This window comes from Homalodisca vitripennis, chromosome 1 (assembly GCF_021130785.1).
Source record: "Homalodisca vitripennis isolate AUS2020 chromosome 1, UT_GWSS_2.1, whole genome shotgun sequence".
NCBI classification, from domain to species: Eukaryota; Metazoa; Arthropoda; class Insecta; order Hemiptera; family Cicadellidae; genus Homalodisca; species Homalodisca vitripennis.
Window position 1 is genome coordinate 160,640,554 of NC_060207.1, and position 17,285 is coordinate 160,657,838.

Sequence of the window (17,285 nt, forward strand, 5' to 3'; positions counted from 1 at the left end):
GGTTCGGTGTTTAAGGCGGATATAGCCTACCGTTCAAGGAAAATATCAAGTATTATAGTAGTGGATGTCTCTTCCTCAAAAGGGGCAGTTTGTCCACATACAGGATAACCTCCTGAGTGTAGAGAGTGATTAGAGTCATTCAAGATTTAAATTATTGATGGCAAATGATTCTTGCGGTTAGAGATCTGGTAAGGGATCTCATTGCTTTATTCCTAGATGATGACAATGATATTTATATCAAAACATAATCTACTATCTGGACAGCCCTTTTATATATTATGCAGTACAACGGCGTGTGACCAAATTGAAGCATGTCTATTAACGCATATAAATGAATAATATTTTAAAACGGAATATATATCTATTACAAGATCAACAAACAAAATTAATCTTGAATTCATTATAAGTAAATGATTTTATTCATCATTTTAAATTTTTATCTCAGGGAAATTGGCAAAATTGATGCAGGGAAAACTAACTATTTTGAAAACAAAGGGAGCAAAAGAGTAAAAAGTGTCACTAAAAGATGTGAATTCACGTGAAGATATTTTTTTTTCCTCTTTTTTTTAATATATTTATTAAAAGCTATTAGACAAGCTCCAACATTCTTAATATTTGTAAATCATAAAAATATTGACTAATTCAAACAATTAGACCAAATGCTGCTAATGCGATCTCTAACGTGAAGAACTAACATTTTTTCAATAATACATTGTGTACAGAATAAAGGATGAAAGCCAATATTATTTATATTATTTGTTATTTTCAATACAACAATAAAATGAAGGTTATACTACTAAATTTGTATGGTAACTATGTTGGAGTGCCACTTTCAAATGTATATAATACAACTTGCACTCGGCTCACTGGGGTTTATGCCCCCAGGCCCCGGGGATGACTGTTTCAAAATTAGAGATAAGAGGAATTGGGTTATTATTTGAATTCGGAGATGAGGTTTCCAAATTTCATGTTCTCAACTATATCCGTTCTCAAGAATCATGTGGCTCATAATGCTTTATCAGCAAATTAAGTTAATATGCTGATAACAAATTTAAATCATTCTTTCACTACTTAATAACGATAAAAACTTCAAAAACTCAACCAGGAAGTTTGTTCCGCAAGAGATTTAAACATAACCAACTGTTAGATGAACATAAACAAAATTCAATCTGTATCTATCTACTATTGATCCTTCGCTAAAGCTCAGCCAATTCCTGATGTGGTGTTGTAGTCACTTGTTAACGTAGTAATACTAGTTCAAACCAGAACCAGAATGAATTGCACAAATTGGTTGCCAATTGCAAACTCCTAAAATTGCCAATTCACAACAAAGATTTCGCTATTGAGAGTTTTTCAGACTTATGGAAGGATATACTACAAAGTGCTACTTGACATTTTACATCTTATTACTGTCTAAATATAAAAAAAAACATTAAATTTAAGCTAAGATAAATGGTTTGGCCACTATCAACCACAGAAATAACATTCTCATGTAAAAATTACATGATATTTGCATTTAAATTAGTTTTTCAACCAAATTAATTGAGATAGAGCAAATCGTTACTCAACCTTTATTGTAGATCACATTATTTTATATGTAAACAAATTTTTATTTTAATATACAATAAATAATATAAGCTGCAATCAAGCTCAGATACAAAATTCTCACGTACAAATGACAAAAGTATTGTATTTAAACATGTGTTGCTGCCAAACCATTCAGGGTAGGCCAAAAAGTTACTGAACCTTTATTAAAGATCACGTAATTTCCTAATTCCCATTAAAGATTTGTTTCAAGCTACGACTGCTATTGGGCTCGGAAAAGAATTCTCATTTTCAAATTACACAATGTTGCATTTAAATGCGTTTTGCGACTAAACCAATAATTAAGGGAAAATGTTTCTAAACTTTCTATCTAGATCACGTCTGTTTTTAATTTGTTGGGTCAATTAGTTTTGAGGTACAACCAACCGTTTGGCCGCTATCGAGCTCAAGTCATTATTTGAAATAAAAAATCTCTGGAATTTCAAATGTGCGAGAGTTTTGTCGCTTAATAATAGGATATAGGACAAAAAGTCACTGTCACTTTTTTGTAGTTAACTCATTCCTGACTAAAGATTTTTGGCTCAAGCTAGCTCTAATGATTTGCCTGCTATCGGGTTTCTTAAAAAGACCTGTAACAGTCAACAATGTGCAATGTTTTTCGATTTCTTTATAAGTTTAAAAGTAAAAATATCCGGTTTCCAGGCTTTTCCTGTTGGTTATATTGTTACCTATGCTCAAATTGCAAGTTTCTACCACTTCTAAAGTACGTTAGAATTTTTATCTATATATCAGTAAGTGAGTCAGTTTCACATGCGGCTGTATCAGTATTTAGATTTTTTTCTTGTACTTTTTTTTTGTTTATATAAAAATGTAATCTACTTTCTAGATAGTTCTCGTATGTCATATGTTAAGATATTTTATGGGTATTCTGAGTTTGTTTAGATCTTTATTTATTCTACTATTTTCTCATTATCATCATGGTTAGCAATATTACCAATATAAAATATTTACTAACTAAGCTCAGCAAAATTGCATGGAGTGACATGCACCACAATCAAACTCAGTGTTCATTATGTAGTAATGAAACTTCATGCATAATTTAAAGTCTATAGGTAAGTTCATGTTCGAGATATTGTGGGGACAGACAGAAATGAACATTTTTCAGCCCCAAGAGTGATAGGCTTTGTTAAAGCTCAGTAAATTATATTAAATAATCATAGTGCAAGTTATAAGGAAGTAGAATGACAAATGTTAGATGATTTCGGTCATAATATTTCTTAAAATGGTATCACTCATTTTACAATATCACGACCAACAAATACTTGACTTGGGACAATAGACAAGATTCATGTTGGGATATTTAAACTTTGTTATACATGACATAGATGTCTGGGTTGCAAGTTTTATTTACTATACAGATATTTATAATTTAGATAAGAAACAAGATAGATTTACAAATAAATATATTTTATTGTGAAAACATTGTGTACTTAACCAGAGCAAAAATATGGCGGATTATATCTAAATTCTTACATTTAAGGGAGTGTTCCATTATTGTCATTACTATTTTAGTTCTTTTATCCCCTTTATAAAACGTGAATAGTTTGCAGTTAGTTTATGTGGCAGAAATGATCCTCGTGGCTCGATACTGACATTCATTACAGTTCAGTTTGCAATAGTAACTCCTATATTCTTAGTTACGTATGATTCATAAATCTGTATTGAATTCAGCATCAAGACCACAATATTGTTATCACTATCAGAATTAGAATGGAATTTTTTTTATCAATCCATTCCTACTATTCATACAAGAGCAGGGCTCTCTAAGAAGGCCCTAGCAATCCCAATAGCACTATAGATCATAAATATTAAGATAAACATCTAAAAAAGGAAGCAATATACTCACCAACTGTTGCACTTTCTTAAACTCCTTGGGATTGGTGTTCTTGGGTACGAACTGAAGCGCATTGTCTATCTTGACCGGCGTACTGCTGTGTTGTGGCGACCCGTCAGCCACCCACTGAACAGCAAACACATCTCTCACGTCTCGTTATCCTAGTTCTACTGCCTGTGCCACTCAGTCCTCATCTCTCATTTACCTTGGGACTACTATACTACTTTGCTGGACAATGGAACCATTCATTTGCTATAGGGAAATATTTTGTGCTCAAATAATTTTAACCATTCCTTAGTTAATTTCAATTGGCTGCAAAATAATAGGTCTAGATGATTTAAAAAAGTAATAATTGATAATGAGAGAATAACTCTCAATTAATTATATTGTTGACTGTTCAACACAAAAGTTAATAATCAAAGAGAGAAAAGGTTTTGAGAGTCAAGACCAAATGTAATTTAAGAGAAATGAAATCACATAGCCAATGGTAGCTTGATATTAACTACTAGTTCATGTTTAAGGCTGGAAATGTTTACAAATGAATATTTGAGTGTTACTGCCCGTAAAAAATCTGTTTTCAATAACCAAACAAAAATGTCTACCAAGTCTATACCAGTATTTCTGAGATTTGTTTTTTTTTTTACTTAGAAATATAAACAGAATACAATTTGTTAAAACTATAAGTAATTATAATCATTAATGAATTCTGCAGAGCATTAAAATATTCGAGAGATCAACGATTTACAACATGTTCATTCCTTGATTAACTATGTTTCTTCTTGCTGAATTCTTACACTAATAAAACCAATTGAATCTGCTGTATTCTTAAAAGTTAAACATTATTTAAAATTAATGAAATTAATAAAAATTCCAATTTCTTTGACAAGCAAGATATTTTTAGATTATGTGGATAGACTAAAGGTCAGCCTTAGTTGCTTTCTATTTTTTACCCTGCTTCTAATAAAAATGTGCGATATAAGGATTTAATTTTTCTGTAATATTTAATGCTTAAAGGCATTTAAAAGAGAAATATGATTTGAGAAGTTGCTGATGTGTCCGTTGCTGTTTCCAAAGACATAAAATATATTATGAAGTTTTTAAAACAAAAAATAGGATACAAATTTAGAAACAACAATTTTTGTTAGGAAACTTAGAATAATTTTATGAGTGGTAATTCTTTATTTGTTTTCATTTCATTTGTGAGGGATTTCAAAATTAAATATTAAGTGACTCCTGAAAGTCAAAAGTTATATGAGTATTCACGAATTCAACACGACTAATTATTTAACACCAAATAAGAATGAGGAAAGTGAAGCCATTTCTTTAATTTCATAGTTAATCATTCTCAATGCCTGAGTAATATAGTCCGATAATTCCCAAATAAAAATGTTATATGTAAAATTTTAACTGAATGAGAAAACATAATTTTCCATAAAGTATTTAAAGGAGAAACTTTGTGCAGGATGTATATTGTGTTTATAAATGTTATGCCATGGAAACATTTACTGACAACTGAGCAAGTGCTTCAAAAGAATTCAGTAAAAATGTTGCATCTTTTGTAATCATGTTTGAAACTTTGGATATATCAAAATACATCAGAATCAAAAACTAAATGAATACATTGGATCACACATAAAAGGCTAAAAAGGTAAAAATATTGTATGTCTGTTGGCACAAACATTTTGAGACTTTAATTGGCTGCTTTTCAATAAGAACACTATGAAAAATAATAGACATAATTTTTGAACTGACTAAAGAGCGACAGCAGCAGAGCAACCACTAGGAATGAAGAAGACATAAGGCGTGCTTCACCCTTGTTACATTCAAATTGTTGCTCAGAAACAAATTGGCAGATTTATCATTGAACTCATTTTGAATTTTGCTTTCACTGGACTAGATTCCTCAGAGGATATGTTAAGTGACAGAATTGCTGTAACCCTACTAGCAGGTCAGTATAGAAAATAATAAATTATACATGGTGTAAGCTGTAATTGGTAGGGAGAACATCATACTGTGAAGGGATTACAATGCTGGAGAACCATACCCTGGGATAAGTATGTCTTACTTTCAAGACAAATGTAAAAAATATAGCATACATTGAAACTAAAATTCTTTTTCTTTAATACCAAAAAATAGCTATTTAACCACCTTTGTAGCCAATATTATTTTACATTGCAATGCATATTTTGTGTTTATTAGCCTACAAATAGCTATTTACTATTCCTCGAATGTTTGAGCCAATTGAATTTAGCCATAATTTAAAATTGATATCTGTTACAAAATAAGTAAAAGTGTTATTCAATTTTTTTCCAGCAAAATTTACAATATCAGAAAAAGGCTAAAATAAAACTTACAATTCAAAGCAAACAACCTTGATTTCCCTACCTCTTCCTATACATAATATAATAAATAGTTATCTTTAACAAAATGATAACAAACTAGAAAAGTTAATGTTAAGCTTATAAGAAACTAGACGAAGATTTTAAATTTGTTTGCTGTAATAAAATACAACTTGTAGTATGGCCTTTGAGTACTAAGATTTACATACACTCCCAGTTATACTGACTGAAGGAATACGGTGCAAATAATGTTTATATTGTGTACCTGCAGAGAACATGGATTTTTGTTTCTATTTAATTTTTAATTTCATATTATATATATATATTATGGACATCCTGGGAATTCCCAATATATGATTAAATAATAATTTTTAATTATATACATTAGAAAATAAGGACTAAGTGGTCACAGGCATTTTCCAAATACACTTGGATTAAAAGCTTAATGCTAATTTTAACTCTTATATTAATAATGATATATTTTAAAATTTGTGTACACCAAATAGTAATAGTACTTGGCTTAATAATATAACCAATAAATAAAATGTTATTAAAAATGTTTTTATTATATATCTATTAAGTTAATCTAATACAAAATTTTTGTTCAATTAATTCATCTACCAACATGCAATGTCTCTTCCATTTCAACTCATGAGCATGCATAAGAAGAATGTTGCTCAGTTCAATTATCTTTATTTTGGCAAGCAATAGATACCTTTGTGAAACATTATAACATCTCAATAATTGTACATGTTTAAACAATCCAAAGCAATTAAGTTGTATTGTTAAACACATGTGTTGATATAATGGCATGCTTGGTAGTAGTTTATTAGTTCACTGTCTTATCAACTAAACATTTCCTTTTTAGTACCCTTATAATTATGAAGGTGCAGGATTCCAAGCAAGAATAGTAGGATGTGAAAACACAATTTGTTGTTTTTCTTAACTTTTATCACCTTTAATGCTGAAAATTAGAACACTGTACTCACTTTTAACAGCACTCATAAAAGCACATTTTGTAAAAATATTAGTTTGTAGATTGTTTAACATGTTGTTCAAACAGCACAATACAACAAACATTTTCAAATTAATCTGTTTCTACGTGCTTTTTAGACTTGGAATTCAGTAGAAATGTTGGTGTTCGAACTTTAAACCAATTTACATTACTTGCTTAGTCAAAACATCAATACTAGGAAATCTAGTCATGTATTTTACCAATTGTGCAATATAGCATGAACTCAAGTGGCAATACATAGCAAATAGACAAACATGACGTATAGTACAATTAAGAAAAGTTTCACAACCTGGAGCCACATCATTCTTTTAATTTAGAAATCTAGGATAATCATGTAGAGAATTAACCAAGGTTTTCATATTGTACGAGTCTTTTGTAAAATAAGTTTATTTATTTATTATTCCAAATAAACTAACATCCTGTTTATGCCCCCACTATTATTTCTCTGCCAAAAATATATTTAACTGAAATGTCTTTATAATAAATAAGATGTGTAGTTAGTTAGTGCTATGTTTACAAAGTTAGTAGTAAATTGCTGGTTGAATTTATTGGTTCAAAAAATTGTACTTGATTCAATGAAATGTTGTTTCTGCAAGTCATTGTAAAATTTTTACCTTAATTTTTATTACTATTACCAGAAAATATTATAATTTAAATACTTGTAGTAAACATATAAAACTTACCTTTAAGTATATTTTAGTCTAAATAAATATGAGGTTTTTTAAAAATAAAACAGAAAAATGGAAAGCAAATCTTTAGAATTATTTTTTTTATTTTGGAATCACAAATCTTCTTTGAAAGCCTAATGAAAATTGCAATTTTAAAATTTCAATTCATCAACTTAGGTAAAAATAAATTAATCTTAAGAGAATTAAAGCACTAAAAAAATAATGGTCCACGTCATATACTTTGTTTTTCAAAACTTATACAATATGTACACTCAAAAAATGTAAGAAACATTTTATGAAAACTTGACTTGTGCTTGGCTCAACTTTAAAATAACCATTACATGATAACATTGCATATAAAATTAATTATTATTTGCAACACATGCCTGCCTAATTTTGAACACAAGCTATGCACTAATTTATTATGACTTTAAAAACCAATGTAGAGTGTGATTTGACATTGATTTTTAATGATATATATATATATCTAGTGTCAAATCACTAGATATATATATATATATATATATATATATATCATTATATATGTTTTTATTTGTATGTATGCACATATATATATATATATATATATATATATATATATATATATATATACATACATACAAAAACACATAAAATTATAATTTTGTGGAAGGAAACTATATTGTTAGTATATAAATTTATAAATTAGTCCTACAATAATGCAAAGATTATTTCAAGCAAATTGTTAATGTTAATATTGTTGTATGATATACTGTGAAAGCAGATGCTGGAAAGGGGTAAGGAGGAATTTTGTATATATTACAAGGAATACTTATTATACTTGGCAATTAATCAACTAAAATTTATAGTTATACTTTCTAACAACTATGATCATTAACAAATATTTGGCCTCACTATAAATAGTTATGTTTTTCTAGTTTACATCTGTCACTAGTTGTATAGATTTCAATGAACATAATTATTTTTACTTCATATAACAACTAATTCAAGAAAACTGTTACAAAAAAATCACACAATATTAAAATTGAAGTTAACCTGAATATAATAATTAAAAAACATAGCAAACAGTATTCATAGTTGAAATAAGCACTGACAAACGAATGATTTTTCCTGATTGATGGGAATCTATACCCATTTCTTTTAAAATATTGTAATCAAAGTTTAGAAAAATTTAAAAAAAACATCGAAAAAATAAAAAAAAGCAAATATTTAAGGATGTAATATGAATTAAAAGTAACTTTTTGATAGCTAAAGATAAGTTGGATAGAGGTACAAGAAAAAAGGTTAAACTAATTAATAATGCAGTGCGATTTATATAAATATTTTTTTTGCTTAAAGTGCAGATCCATGCATTATACCACCACCCCAGATTTATCATTTTATTATGTAGAAAACATTTACCTCTTCTGCGTTTGCTTCCACCCACTAAAAATAAAAATAAAACAAAAATAACTATTAAACTTAGGGATTGATTAAAATAAATTAAAATCATAAATATAAAAACAATGGAGAAAAATCAAGCGGATAAATAAAATGGCTGATTCAAAATAAATATAATATTTTCTCTGTTGTTTTAAAATCCAATTTTCAAAAGGAACAACAGTATTAAGTTTGTAAGTAAAGAACAACATACTTTTATAAATAATTCCACACTTGACAATACAAACAATTAAGAAACACACTCAACTGCTTAAGACAGTTTATTGTCATCAAATAAAATTTAGTGATTATTATAAATATAATTGGAAATTGTAAATTACCACTACATCATCAACTCTCTTCCTAATGTATCACATTGCACATTCCTCAATATTTTACATCAAGCTATCAATAAAAACTTACAGATACTGTGACTCACACTGTATTATATGTAAAAATAACAAGACCAATCAGAATAATTGGAATACAATATTTTTAGTTTTTGTAATAGTAAATAACTGTAATGCTACAAATCCAAGTGTATTTGAAATCTGCACCTGAATCAGGAACTGCCCGTAACAAACATCACAGTTGAAATCAACATTATGTTTACATTTCTGATTTGGCAGTTAAAAAAACAAATCAAGTGCTCAAACTAAGATGTAATTTACAATTAAACATATAGTTGTATAATTGTAACATAGAGAAAAACAATTAAAAATTATTCCAACAGATTTTCACAAAGAGCATTTGAAAATCAGCTTATTCATAACATTTAACAAATCAATATTTTATTAAAACCACTGTTCCTATCGAAGCAATTACCTTGACCTAATGAGTCCTTTTTCTGCCACTAGTGACTGTAACACGTCAGAGATCGCACCCACTTTCTGGATGGAAGTATTTTTTCAAAATAAAAAAAAAATAATAGAAGGAAACATAAAAAATGGAACTTGAATTTATTATAAGAGAATGATTGTATTCATAATTTAAAATTTTTGTCTAAGAGAATATTGCTGAACTGCTGCTGATATTGTTAATGAAAAAAATATTACCAAATTTAGGAAACCTTGTTGCGGGTGCAATCTTTTATGTGATGGTGATTAAATGTCCATTGCATGGAATCTCTGAATTCTTTTTATATGCTAACAAATTTTAATGTATTTTTTACAAAATATTTTCTGAAGGATCTTGCCATTTATGGCAAAAAAAAAAAACACAAAAACTGAATGTAAGAAAATCAAAATTGTGTTGTAAAAGTTTGTACCACTGAGGAAGCTGCTGCCATTTCAGATAATAACAGCTATGAATATAACATAAATAGTTTACAATATCATAACATTAATGCACTTTTATCAACAGTTTTGTTTATACATGTTATTACATACAATTGCCTTATTTCAAGCTCATACTGAAAAAAATTTTAATTTAAATATCAAATGCATAAAGATTATTTAAATTTATTATGTTAAATACATTATCCTTTCATTGAAACATAACAACCTTTTCTTTTAAAGAACATTAATTACATTTCTACTATAAACTTGTTTAAAAAGTAGATATTTCTGCACTTGAAAGCAAAGTTTTCTGATCTTTGCAAACATAGAAAGATTTCAAACCCAAATGACACTACAACAATGAATTTTGTCTCAGATGGTGACAGACGAAAGAGCTAACCAGCAAGTAATCAACAATGAGGATAAAGAGTCTGCATGCAGCTTGGTGCAAAACAGGCATCTCTTGTATTATTGAAATCGCAGAACATTTGTGAAAAACAATAAAGAAAAACATACAAATTTAACTTTAGCTCATACTTGAACTGTTTGTGATACTAACTAAAAGAAATACAGTACATCAGTTTTTCTTCTAAAACGTTCATAACCCTAATAACTTACAATTATGTTAAGAGTAAAATATTTTCACAGAAATTTTCTTAAAAACTCATTAAGTGCAGTGTAAATACAAATCTCCTAGCAAAACTAATGAAACAAATGCAGTTCATAAAGTCAGCATTATTGTTGATTTGGAAATATTACAATGAGTAAAATCAAATTTGTGATATATTTTATTTTCAACTGTGATGCATGTTTGGACTTATTGGCAAAGAAATAAAAACTAATATAGTTTAAATAATCTCCATTTATTAAAGCACAAAGTTCTACAAAATCTGTAAAGCATGCATACAACTAACATGCAGTATAAGAACATCATGACACATATGAATTACTCATAAGCAAGCTAACATATTGTAAGCTAACAAAATTTTATCCTTTAAATCTAAAGCTGCTTATTAATAAACTAATATTGATAGAATCCTAATTCTGTAGACAATCAGAATAATAAGAGAATTCGTTGTAACCATTTCTCTCATTCTCTCAGTAATCAAAGAAGTGCCCTAGCCAGTTGATGGCAGTTGACTTAGATTGCACTGTTTGTGTTGTGCGTAATATGAGCTATAACTGTATTAGTGATGATATGCACGTGACATGGGTCTTCACACAATAATTAATATGCAGGACACAGCTGGCACATATGGCTGCATTTTATAGCACAATTTATTTCAACCACCAACAATTGTAATTGTTGTTCTTAGCTAACCAAATTCAATGTTATGTTGCTTAAAAGTTGACCATTTTTGTACATCATACAAACTTGCATTCATGAACAAAAACATGTAAAATTCTGTAATTAACAATGATAATTTTTGGCACTATTACATCCTTTGAGATAAATATCCTTTTCTGAGCTAATTTGAAACAAATTATTTGTTAGAACCCTTCTAGCCAAACTACCGTTTTTAATAAAACAACTGAATCATTATGACATTTTAGAATTTTGAATACCATATCATTGAAAGCAAATAAAGTAACAGGATTTATATTTAAAGGAAAAGCATGGTGGTCGTTTTACAGAAATATGAAAACGCATTGTTTATTATACTAAATTATAAGTGACAGGTTTTTCGTAATAAAACTTAATATAAAAATCAAGTAAAATTACAAATAATGAAAAGCTTGAAATTAACAATATAATGAGGATATAAGAATACATTACAAGCTCTAAAAGAAATTAATTTAATTGTGTAACCCTTTTGGTGTTTAGGATTGCTGTGCTCTAGCGCAAGAAGTGCTGATGTCAATGATACAAATTTGTTATAGCACCATTTTGTCCATTTATTCTTCAACGTCTTGGCTAATACAATTTGAATCAAAAGTTTAATGCAAGCATAATTCAATCTTTCCCTTTCTCCAACTGGTGCGACGGGGTTTTGCTCATCGCATTTTTATGACGTTTGTTTTGTTTTAACTGGCATTTGCTGGTTGGTTCATGGTTATTGTTGATGATTTGTGGAAGTGTGGTAAAATATTTCATTCCTATTTTAGAAGTAAAATATTTTGCTTTACTACAACATGCACAATCAATATGAAACAAGTTTTTAAAATCTTATTTCACTTGAAGGTAGACCTAGAATTGTCTCTTCAAGAATGATATTTAACTTATGTAAAACTTGGGTTGTAATACTACTACATTGTAATATATTATTTTTGCACATTTTGTATTATCTAGAGCATAACTGTAAAACATTTGTGGCTTTGACATAATAATTTTGAAACATTAGCAAAATTGACACTTGTATATCACAAAACAACAAATTTATTTTCTACCGATAAAATAAAAATTTTTGACAAAGAAATTTAAAACATGATCTTTGTAGTTTTTATATGCTTTTTACTGTAAAATAATAGCCAAAAATGGCAAACAAGTATAGTTACATTATTTCTGTTAAAGTAACAAATTTGATTATGTTCTTTCTATTAATTATTTCAATTGTTAAAAAAATAATATTTTTGTATTTCTTTGAACCCTGTAAGCGACAAGTGACAAATTTGTGCAGCGAGAACTAAAAAAGATATAGTTTAAAAAGCGACATTTTTCATAAAATTCTAGACTTTGTAATAAAATGAAACAGTACTTCTTACAAAGAAATTGATAAAATGCCTTGGCACTAAAAGGGTTTATTACAGTTTAAATTTTCATGAATAGATAAATTATCAGAGAACTTATAAAATCTCTCAAATTCAATAACAAAATTGAAAATGGTTATTAAAGAAGCTAGCTAAAAACTGCCAATTAATCTGTATCTTATAAAAGGAAAAGAAGATAAATAAAATTACTTCCAACCATGATATGAAATTATAAATAATAGTACCAAGTTAACACTAATCTATTGCTGCTTAATAGCTGACAAAGTTCCAGCACCCTAATAATATTTTGTGGATTTTAAAGACAACAATAATAATATTAGATTATCTAATATCAAATAACGCTTAGTCTTGAATACCTACATTTGATTTGATTAGTAAAAAAATTTAGTTGTATTCAAAAATATTGAAGTTAATGGGTTTATATGATATTGAGATTATAGTAATTCCCTCTATTCTGTATGACTATCTCACATAAGTTACATTTTGTGAAAAGATTTTTAAAATGTTAGGTGTTATGCTGACCTGTTGCATGAATAGTTAGTGATTGCTGATAACGTGATTACTCCACACCATTAACACTCCACTCTAAAGTGTTATAATAATTATTTATTTTGTTCTGATAGATCTTGTTACATAATATAATACAGGTGTTTTGATTTACCTTTCATTTATTTAAAAATGGATTTGTAACATTTATTACCAGGATAAAATTCTACCAAAATGTAGACAACCTTACTAATGAAGAATTTATCATTACGACAGTTTATCATTATATATCCATTTTACCAATAGATATATAAACAACTACCAGGAAAACTATTGTGAAAAATACATGTAAATATATCACAGAAATATTTTGGGAATGTGCAATGGTAAAGGAAGTTTTTAATGCATGTTGAAATTTGTATGCAGTTGATATTTTGCCAATAAAGTGCTACAGAATACCACTAACTGAGGCTTAGTTTAATAAAAATGAATTCTCAATTACAAAGCACAATAAATTACATACATTCAAAACCAAAATGAACCAATTACAATAATTTCAAACTCCAAAAATCTGAAAAATTTTAGAAATGTTCAGAAGTAATTACAACCGCATATGAAATATCTAACATATCTATATTCTTCAAATTCTAAATCAACTAAATTTATCAACTAACACTAAAACACTCTAGCCTAAAATATACATTTAATTAACCTTCTTTAAAACTACGACTTGAACAAGAATATAAATTAGCATAAATAGATGAAATATAATATTAAAATAACTATTGTTTCATACACTTTGCTATAAACAACTTCAAAATAATATATGTTGTTATAACAAGAATATAGATAAAATGTACGCACAATTATATTTATAATAATCACTAAAAATCTGATATGTAAAAGAAGTGTTATTAAGAATAAACAGAAGGACACGTAAAGACAGTTAAAAGCTGGAATGTTATTAGTTACTATTGTGGTATTGCACAGACATATTACTTGGTTGATTGTGACTTTAATTTTTTTCTTTATTTTCAAATGTAATGACTTCTACCTTAGTGATCTTTTTTGGGTCTGGAGTCCCAGTCTCCAGGATCTCCACTTTCTGGTAGACATTTGGTGAATTGAGCCATCGGGTTCGGTCGTTACTCTTGCGCCCATCAGCGTACTTCTTCCAGTTCCTGTCAAAGAAAAAAACAATGGTTAATCTTACCAAACTTCTCCTCTAAAATGTATTTTGAACAGGTCAGTAAAATTAAATTTACAAAACTGAACAAAATTTTCATTTGAACCCACATATGAAATGAGTGACTTTAAATTCAGTCATAAAAAGAATGGTTATATGAGCTATGTTCAAAAAGTAACAGAAATTTTAATCTTTTGAAAATATATTTATTTATTTGTCTACGTTAATATTGTAACCTTCAAAATAGTCCCCATAGATAGTGTTCACTTGTGTCAGTGCTTCTTGCAATCCTCGAAACACTTCTCAAACTCGATCTTTGTGATAGCCTTTAGTTCTTTCAGCTTCTTAACTCTTTAATGTTATCTATGCTTGTAAAACGATGGCCTTTTTTGCCAAAAATAAATGAAAAAGCAATGAAGTGTGAGCAGGTGTCAGGAATGTCATGGTGCAATAGCCATAAATTGTTTTGCCACAAATCCGGGCATTGGACTTGCAGATAGTACTTTTTGTCTGTTTGACTTTCTGGCAATAATTCATGTTGCACTTACTTACTTACTCCCAGGGCCATTTATATCGCAGGTGATATTTAGCCGCACCAACAAAGCTCCTCCATCTTGAACGGTCCTCTGCATCTTCCTCTGAAGCGCCCACCTTCTCCATATCAGCCTTCACCTGGTTCCACCATCTCACTTTCGGTCTCCCACAGGGTCGTCTTCCTTCTGGGTTACCGTACATTACCCTCCTCAGTTTGCATTCCTCTTCTCTTCTCAAAACATGGCCTGCCCAACGGAGTCTTCTGCACTTTATTTCTCCTATTACATCCGTACTATTGTAGAGCTCCCTGATTTCTCTATTATGTTTTCTTCTCCATACCCCTTGTTCATATGATGGCCCATAAATTTTACGTAAAATTCTATTCTCGAAAACTAGAAGCTTTTTCTCATCCTCATGTTGCACTATACCATTAAAATCGAAAAATACAATGAGCAACGTTTGACTGCAATAGTTGAGCCTTTTTCAGTCTTGGTGATGCAGAATGCCTCAACTGCGATGATTGAGCCTTTGTTTCAACGTCATATCCGTAATCCCATGTTTCGTCACCTGTTACAACACATTTCAGTAATCCTGCATCGTCTTTGACTCCTTCGTGACTCTTGAGCAACATCCATTCACCGCTGTTTTTATTCAAAAGCCATCTTCACTTTTATCGAATTCAAATGCCAAGGTCCAAATCCATCAGTATTATGATTCCATAAACACAAAACAATTTTTATGTTTATGTATTGTCATTGTTTGTCTTCTGCTCGTTTTCACTAAGTTCACTATCACTGTTCAATACATCACTAATAACAGTGTCATATGCATAGTCCTCAGCCTCACCAAAAACATGATCATAATCACATAATCTCCTCATTACTGACATTGTACAAAAGTTCACGTTTTTCATCAGAACGTATCTTATCTCGTTTACTGAAACTAATACTGTAGTCAAGCTGTAAAATTACTCAAAACAGTGAGATATCAATTAAAACGTTCTACATTGGTTAACAGTGCAAAACAACAGACAAATAGCTACTGTGCATGAAACTGTGTGCACTTTCTGTCAATAGCTAAGGATGTTTCGTGCCAAACAACAAATGATATTGCATTAGCCGTCAACAACAGCTGAGTCAAAGAGCACGGCACAGCACCCCCTGCAGTAACTGTCCTATTCAAAAATCTTTGTCAATATGAAAAACAAAAACTTATTTAATTTAAACATGAAAGACAAACTGATACGTGTTTACCTATTTGGTCATAGTATATAAATGACGTATCGGTAGTACGTCGCTAGTACTTTCCCGGTAAAACTCGTATTCTTAAAAGAGTTAAAAATATTAATAATTTGATAAGTATATTTTAAGTGAGAGATGATGCTCTGTAAAACCCTTGCTGCCCCGTTATTATTTGCTATAGCAAAATAAACTTGATATTAAAATATTCATCTAGAAAATATACTCAACTATTCCTATTTATTTTTCATCGAATTTCCCATTTGTGAGTTATTACAGTATGAATATTTAGTATGGCCACCATTTTAAAACCCAAAACAATATTTTTCTGAAATTCTTCTTAGAAATAGGACTTAATTAGACTAAAAATTATGAAAAAATATATAAATATAGTTGGTTCAATCAATAATATATATTATAGTAGAAATGAACTAACCCGTGTTTGTACATTTCTTCTTCCTCAAGCAAATAGCCCAGAGAAGAAACTGCAGGAGGTACCTCAACATCATTACGTGGTCTGGGAGGGTCACCCTTCACCAGTGGTTGTCTGTATATGTAACCAGTTCTGAAGCCCTGTCAGAAACATAATGGTTAGATGAGTATAACAATTCAAAATAATGACCACATCCTGACCTAAAGAAAACAATAATACATAACTGTACAATCAATGTAACTATAACTAAAACAATTGAATGCCTCTTACAGCATTGTCAAGCATTCGCATCAGTGCTTCATACTCCAGACCACCAATTCTGAAACGTTTCTCCTTCTTGTCAATTTGTGATGGTGGGGGGGCAGTGCCTTCTGGAGCATTTCTTGCTGCGTCGTAAATCTGTTTCCTTGTCTCATCTGGAATCAACTGAAGGTTCTCTATGCCAACAGGCATCAGTTTCAACTGGAACAAATTTTAATCAGTTTAATTATTTAGAACTAGAATTAATAAATGTCTCACAACAATTAAAGTTATGTTGAAAC

General features: G+C 29.3%; 1 protein-coding gene across 13 annotated transcripts in view; it reads right to left on the minus strand.

Annotated features, from left to right (window-relative positions):
• LOC124375219 (protein hu-li tai shao) overlaps positions 1-17,285 on the minus strand; it is a 152,771-nt gene that overhangs the window by 39,444 nt on the left and 96,042 nt on the right. For 11 of the 13 annotated variants that reach the window (XM_046833352.1, XM_046833351.1, XM_046833349.1 and 8 more), the window contains 5 exons: positions 17,014-17,205; positions 16,747-16,883; positions 14,407-14,533; positions 8,863-8,886; positions 3,452-3,565 (listed from right to left, as the gene is read on the minus strand). In XM_046833352.1, coding sequence (XP_046689308.1) covers positions 3,452-3,565; positions 8,863-8,886; positions 14,407-14,533; positions 16,747-16,883; positions 17,014-17,205 — 594 coding nt within the window. The remainder of the gene's footprint in view (positions 1-3,451; positions 3,566-8,862; positions 8,887-14,406; positions 14,534-16,746; positions 16,884-17,013; positions 17,206-17,285) is intronic. The other 2 variants (XM_046833354.1, XM_046833346.1) reach the window with 1 other exon arrangement.